This window comes from Phaethon lepturus, unplaced genomic scaffold (genome assembly GCF_000687285.1).
Source record: "Phaethon lepturus isolate BGI_N335 unplaced genomic scaffold, ASM68728v1 scaffold10884, whole genome shotgun sequence".
Lineage (NCBI taxonomy): Eukaryota > Metazoa > Chordata > Aves > Phaethontiformes > Phaethontidae > Phaethon > Phaethon lepturus.
The window spans coordinates 1,138-8,512 of record NW_010533996.1 but is presented as its reverse complement, the minus strand read 5'-3'; the positions used below and the strand labels follow the sequence as shown (position 1 = coordinate 8,512).

Here is a 7,375-nt window from a genome sequence, read left to right as displayed (position 1 = left end):
TATGTACTAGGCAGGACGTTGTATGGTAGGGAATATCTCTCTGGCCAGCCTGGGTCAGCTGTCCTGGTTGTGTGCCCTCCCAGCTTCCTGTGCACCCCTAGTCTTCTTGCTAGCAGGCCAACACGAGAAGCTGGACTGTCCTTGACTGCTGAGTAACAACCCAAAACATCAGCGCGTTATCAACAGTTTCTCATCCCAAATCCAAAACATCGCCTCACGCTAGCTTCTGTGAAGAAAACCAGTTCTATCCTGGCTGAAACCGGGACAGCACTTTAAGAATGCATGAAATTAGTTTGTGAGGAAACGCAGCACTCAAGCCATCAACTTGCAATACTATAACTTTATATTATTATAACCAAGCTTGTTTATTGGAGGTGGTACGGTCATGTGTGGGAGATGGGGAGAGGAAGGACATGTAGGATCTACTGATCTTATGAAGACTTAGTGACTATGTATGCTGGAGTATGCATGCCAGAGCTTTACATCTTGATACTGTGCTCATATGGACTCTATTCCATAAGAATGCTTAAATGATTGAGGTTTGTCACTAAGCACCTACAAGTTGCATATATCTATAGTCAAACAAAAATTATAACAAATACTGCTTTACTTAAATCAAATTTGAAACTTTAAATGCAGCCACCCTTCTAGCCCTATGAAAGACAGGATGTTTGTGAATAAATCAAAGCAAGTAATAAAAGAATAAGAGCAATAAAATGTACTTTCTTGTAGGTGAAATGCTCAGTATTGAATGGAAGTTCCATTATTGACCTGTCTTCTCTGATCCATCGCACTGGGTATTATGAGGCATTTGTGGATGAAGATATAACAGATGTTTCTCCAGAATTCTACATCAACATCTGTGAGCCTCTCAATCCTATCAAAGATGTCAATTGCCCACCTGGAGCGGCTGTTTGCATGGTTCCTGTTAATGAATCACCAATAGTAAGTACTATACCTGGAATCACTGAAACGTGCATTTCCCTGCTAGTTTAAAACCGTGTCCCTGCCTAGAGACCTCATTTGAGCCAGAGGCTTGACAATGGGTTAAAGAAATGGAATACAAAATTAGAATTTACCCTACAAAATTCTTTTTGATTGCTTTTCCCTACGAAGAAGTATTTTCCTATCCAGAACCCCATTGATTTTTTTAGGTGTCAGAAGATTCCATACTATGACATACGAAAAATACTACAGAGAATTTTTTCATGTAGTGCTGCGTGCCAAATACAGAGATTGGGAAGCAGAATGCCTCTTAGTCTGCCATTCTGTGGCACGGAAATGGTGTGCTTGATACCATGATAGCCTGTTGCAGTATAAAGCAGGTTATGTCCTAGCATGCTCCAAAATGCATTTAGTTCTTTCATGTACAAACTTGACAGCTGTATGAATAGCAAGCCTGTGTCAGAATATTGGTTAACTTGTCCGTGTTATTACCTTGAGAAGGGGAGGTTCTTACCTTTTGAGGTCTTGTTCGTGAGCTGTAGAAGACACACATAAAACCTTGAGACTGTTTTCCATGAACTTCCACATTGATCTGGGGACCTTCCTCCATTGTTAATACTACACTATTTTTAAGAGATGTGTTGGTATTTCGGCGCAATGATTTAAAGAATCTACATGTAAGATGCAGAACCTCCCTGGCTGTTGTCAGGCTTAATCAGTGTTTTGAGCTTCTCAACTTGTGTTTTGTTAGGATTGAAATGTAATGGCTGTTCTTTGAGTATAGAATGCAGTTGTCAAAAGTGTAATAGTTGTGCTCCTATCTAAACCAAACAGGTGAATCTGAATTGATCTGAATCTCTGGGCTGATCTGAAATCTAGGTGTGTCCTATATGTCTCTTAATACATATTTTTGCTTGTGTAGGATATTGGTCGTGTTACTGAACCTCCCAAGTTAAATGAGGCAGTAAATGAAGTTTACATCACTTACAACAGCACTACTCCTTGTCAGATGAACAACAAATTGAACTATACTTCTCTTATTGTATTTCACTGCCGCCAAGGAACTAGTCTGGTAAGACGTCTATTAAACTTACGTTGATACTGGAGTGCAATGGGAAGTGGGTAGTAACCAGTGTTAGCTTTGCTTAAAACTAAATCAAGGATTTGTTTCTAGTGTGTAAGGATGGACTTGTTTCAGCGAGGAATATACTTAATATTTGTATTCTTAACCAGCAAAATGAGTGCATGAACTTTAGGCTTGGGAGTAGCAGTTTCTGATGGTTTCAAGGATCAGATTCCACTGAAGTAATGTAGCAGTAACTCATTGCTGGTGTTAAACAGCATGCTGTGTTGGACCTTGTCTAGGTCCAAAAGCTTGTACTTGTACCACAAGTGAATGCAAGAACCAGTATAACTGTTTGTATAGCTGTTCATGTGAAATGCTTTCCCTATATTGTAGCCCTTTCCGTAATCATACACAGCTTTAAAAATTTGCATTTAGATACTTATATTTTTATTTTGTGTTGTCACCTGAACACTAACTTGAGGTTGCATGGTGGTGTGAATCTAACACTTCCTGAGTTTTTTGGGTGCTTTAACAAACTTAGGTATGATGTTTGACAAACTAGAGCCTGTTGAAGATACTCAGTGGAAACATTTTCCATCAGCATGAGGCATGAGCTGAAACTCTAGGGAGCTCTGAATATTACACAGGCCATAGTCATATTCTTATTTAAAATATAACAAAGGAAATGGTATTCTTTCTAAACCTTAACTCGGTGAACTTTCTTAACTACACAGCTGTCATACTTTTGTTGCTGCTTGCAACTAAGCTGAACATGACAATCTTAACCCTAATTAATACGAAAGCTTGTGTACTTCAATTACTGCTTTGATTGTTTTCAGGAGCTAGGTAGAATGTACTTCACCTGTAGCTTTTTTGTTACTGGTTGTAATATGAAGGCATGGTGTTTGGCCTTCAGTCAGTAAAGTCTAACCTCAGTAATAACTGAGGTCAGCTGTTGGGGGGGGCAGGGCAGGGGGAGTAGAAGGAACAACAAACTCTTCAGATATTAAACCTAATGTATCTTGCTGTGTTCTTTGGTAACAGGGCAAGCCAAAGATGATAAAAAAACTTGAGTGCAGTTTTGTGTTTGAGTGGGAAACTCCGGTTGTGTGTCCTGATAAAGTGAAAACTTTAGGCTGCTCTGTGACTGATGAACAGCTACACTATACTTTTAACCTGACCAGCCTTTCTGGAAGATCATTTGAGGTAATGCCTTCTGGTGGTGTGTTGGGGTTTTTTTAAAAATTTTTTTTTTTAATTAAAGTGTTGCTAGCAGTGGGCAATTCAAACTGAAGCAGGGGTTTCTTTTAAGCATCCTGGGGTGTGAGAGGAGACTGAAGCATGCGCTACAGCTGTGGTCAGTGTTGATATTTGGCCTCTGACAGAAGAAATAATACTAGAGGCAATAACATTAGAGTTTTTAATGTTTTTGAGAGGGAAATTCATGGATGTACTGATAGGGGAAGGAAGGAGAAATCTTCACCTGTTGCAGAATCCTGAACATGACAAGAAGTCTGTTGAACAGACTATGTCCTTGGTCCTGTGGGTTTACTTTATCTGCAGTTTATTATTAAGGAAGGCCAGACTTGCAAAATCAGGTATCTTATTTTCCTCCTGCATTATGCAAGTACTGTATCAGACTTGGTTTATAAAGCACTCGGGTGGTTCTTTGTAAGTATTGACTGTGGGCTCCGAGGCAGCCTTGTTTGTGATGCTTCTGGATGTCCACACAGGTATTTTCTGGATCCAACAGTTACCATGTTGGTGTATGCAGCAAGGCAGCAGACTTGCCCCAAGGAAAATGCAAAGATGGGGCAGTGTGTCTGACATCTGAAAGTGGTGCATCATCCTTTGGAAACATAAAGGAAATGAAAATGGACTATAACCACCAGGATGAAACAGTTATCTTGCAGTATACCGGAGGTGATCGGTGCCCTCCAGGTGAGACTGAAGAAGACCCATTCTTTATGTAAAAACTTGTCATCTTCTTTTACCCTTAAAATAAGAGATTTTATTGTGATTGGAGGGAAGCAAAATGGATTTTTCATGCATTAATAGAAGAAACATGTAGGTAAGTTAAATCACATGCACCATACTAATCTGCAACATCAACATGTATCTCCGAGAAGAGGGTGCAGCTTTTCTGTAGGGATGGTCGTAGCTAATTTTAGACTACATTCTGGTTTTCTAATTGGGTTTAGACTCAATGTTTCAGTATTTCTGTTGTCTGCCTCTGCCTATGACTTCTCTTTAGTATTGAAGTACAGGCTTTGGATATGGTCCTGAATATGGATATGCCTGCTATTCTACTGCATGTTATTAAGAGGGATATACCTTTCCTTCTCAGTGACTGAAAAGGGAGAGCTTTGTGTGTTCCCCTTCAAGTACAAAGGGAAGACCTATCAGGAATGTATTACAGAAGAAAAGAATAGGCCATGGTGTGCTACAACTGAAGACTACCAGGGAGATGGAAAGTGGGGATTTTGTGGTAATGGTAAGAACTTCTTACACTTCTTGTGCAAGGATCTGAGCTTGTTAGCTATTATCAGGCTGGGGAAAAAGACCTCTGGTGCAATACAGTGAAAGTAAAGGGATAGGAGTGGGCAAGACAAGGAATCTATAGGACAAACCTGAGTTTACTCAAGTGAGTGAGCAAAATACTTTTAAAACAAAAAGTTCATGCCTTTAGATCATGAGTGTTCAAGTCTTAAATGATTACTCTGCTTTGGAGATTAGTCGTTTTGGAAGGAACACTACTTTCTAAAAAACATGGAAGTTAATCTAGGGAATAAAATTGCTAGGTAAAGCATTTGTGCCTCTTTGCTATGTGAAACAATACCCGATGGAAATTTTTGTTGATACTGCAAAATTACTGTGCTAAAATCCATACTTGCCTGAAAGCATCTTGCAAAGAATTTTTTTTTCTCAACCTTCTCCCTTATAGCAACTGCAAGAAGGGAATCTACCATTATCTTCACATGTGATGAAAATGCTGGTGTTGGGAGACCACACCTTCTGAGTGAGACACTTGGCTGTGCTGTGACATTTGAATGGAAGACTCAGGCTGTTTGTCCTCCCAAGAAGATGGAGTGCAAGTTTGTCCAAAACCACAGAACTTATGACTTGAGAATGCTCTCTTCCCTGACAGGATCATGGATCTTTTTCCACAATGGGAACTCGTGAGTAATGACCAACTCCCAGGGAGCAGCTTGCTAACCAATACAGTTGAAGTTGTAAGGTGGCATAGTACTTACGTTTTTTTGTCTCTGTTCAGAGTCTGTTTAAATTTCTGGCAGTGTCTTTAAAACTGTGAATGCTTAACACTGCATATAGACAAAAAACCAGAAAGGAACGCATTTTATCTGAAAAGGATGAATAATTACTGTCTTCATCCTCACCCCTTCCCTCTATTGGAAAACCTTTTTAAAGGATGAATAAGTCTAAACTAAAAGCTTTTTAAAGGCTTTCTATTTGAACTGCTGTATTAACAAAGTAATTTTGTAGTTTAAATGCAATTTTTGGGGTTCTTAATCATGTTGAACAAAAATCTCAATGACTTAGTTGCTGTCTTTTGACTGAAGCGTGTAACTTTTTGTTTAAAGTTTAAGTAGGACTTTTTCCCTACTTCCTCTAAGTATCAACTTAGAGGAAAATAGGAATGGGAGGATGTCATCAACCTCTTCAGCCTCCCCTCTCCACTTAGCAAATAGAAATGAACTGGCAAGGATTAGAGCATCTTATTCTAAACGTAGGATAAACTGTGGAGTAACAGAACTGTTTCATTCACCGCCTTACTACTAGTCCCTCTTCTAATAAAACTGAACTTGTATAGCTCTGACGAGACGCTGAATTTAAGATAGTATTATAAACTCTATAGCTGAAAAAACTTTTGGGCATTTCTTGACTCAGTTCCAATTTCTAGTTTGACCTATGTCAAAATTAACTAGTGAACTAATGTGGTAAATGACCAATTTTTTTGGTACAGAGTCATTTACTTGAAAATGATAGTTAGAAGTAATCTGCTATAGCTTAGTACATGCTTTATTCTGTCAGCTAATTACATTTCTTTCAACCTGCCTAGCTTTCCATGAGGATTCTAAAGTTTATATCTCACTTTTTTCAGTTTAGCCTAAATTAATTTTAAAGAAATTGTGTCTACCATGTTCTCTATAGGTATTATGTGAATCTCTGTCAGAGGGTACATGAGGGACCCACAGGCTGCCCTGAAAGAGCCAGTATTTGCAGGAAAAGCAGCAATGGAGATATTCAAGTTCTTGGACTTGTTCATACACAGAAGCTGAATGTGACAGGTAACGTTACTGTAGAGAGCTAGAGATGGTTAAATCTTACAACCTACCTATAGTGGTTCTTAACTTATGGTGAAACCTTTATTTTGAAGTACCTTTACTAGTGAATCTTCTGTTTAAAAACAAAACCAGTAAATGCTATTACTTAAACTTAAAAGTGGTGTTTAAGCTATGGGAAAACATTGAGGCAAATAAACAGTGTTGTCAATAACACTGTACAAAGTGAATTGTCCATCTGAACATCAAGAAACACTTCTTCACAGTAAGGGTGACCAAGCACTGGCACAGGTTGCCCAAAGAGGTGGTTGTGTCTTCACCTTTGGAGATATTAAAAAAGCTGTCTGGATGTGGTCCTGGGCAGCCAGCTCCAGGTGGCCCTGCTTGAGCAAGGGGTTTGGACTAGGTGACCTGCAGAGGTCCCTTCCAACCTCAGCTAGTCTGTGATTCTATCATTGTGGGAGGGGGGATTATTTTTATTCATCCTGTTTTGAAAGACTTGTTATATGTCCACTAACTTCTTCAATTAAAGCAGCATGTGAAAGGTGACTAATTGGCTTCATTCTTAAGAAAAGGAGTAAAAAAAAATCTCAACCTTACTCCAAATTTCTGTTTAAAGAATATCTTTTTAAATTGCTGCTGGGTTTGTAAAATTGAGGGAAATTTTCCATACAGGTTACAAAAAACAATGGGATGTATTGCATGTACTTACTGCCTGAGTTCCTTCATAAATGGATATCTTAATTTACTCTCTTGTTTAAAAAATGATGTCTTAAATGTAAACATCCATTATAGCCATACTGGTGACCTGAACACACAGCATGATGTAAATACAAAGGTGTTTGAGGAGTGATTTTTAAATGATCATCAGTGTGAAGGCCTCAAATTACTGAAGTGGTGTAATTAATACATGGTCTATGCAGGGGGAAAATAGTCCTAGAAGTTAATCTAAAGTAATGAAGTCTGGAGAATAAGCAAAGGGAATTTCTGACAGGTGCTTACAAAAACCTTGTGTGTCACCATTTTTCTGTTTTAGGTGATACAGTGTATATTAGTTATT

At 38.7% G+C, this 7,375-nt stretch overlaps 1 protein-coding gene across 1 annotated transcript; it reads left to right on the top strand.

The window, feature by feature from the left end:
* Positions 1–732: 732 nt before the first annotated feature.
* On the top strand, positions 733–7,369 carry LOC104619484 (cation-independent mannose-6-phosphate receptor-like; the record flags this gene model as incomplete). The annotated part of the gene is made up of 8 exons (XM_010285376.1): positions 733–945; positions 1,868–2,017; positions 3,056–3,217; positions 3,745–3,952; positions 4,359–4,505; positions 4,956–5,190; positions 6,185–6,321; positions 7,352–7,369. Coding segments are annotated over 8 exons (1,270 nt in total), but the record flags the coding sequence as incomplete, so codon positions are not given.
* Positions 7,370–7,375: the final 6 nt, after the last annotated feature.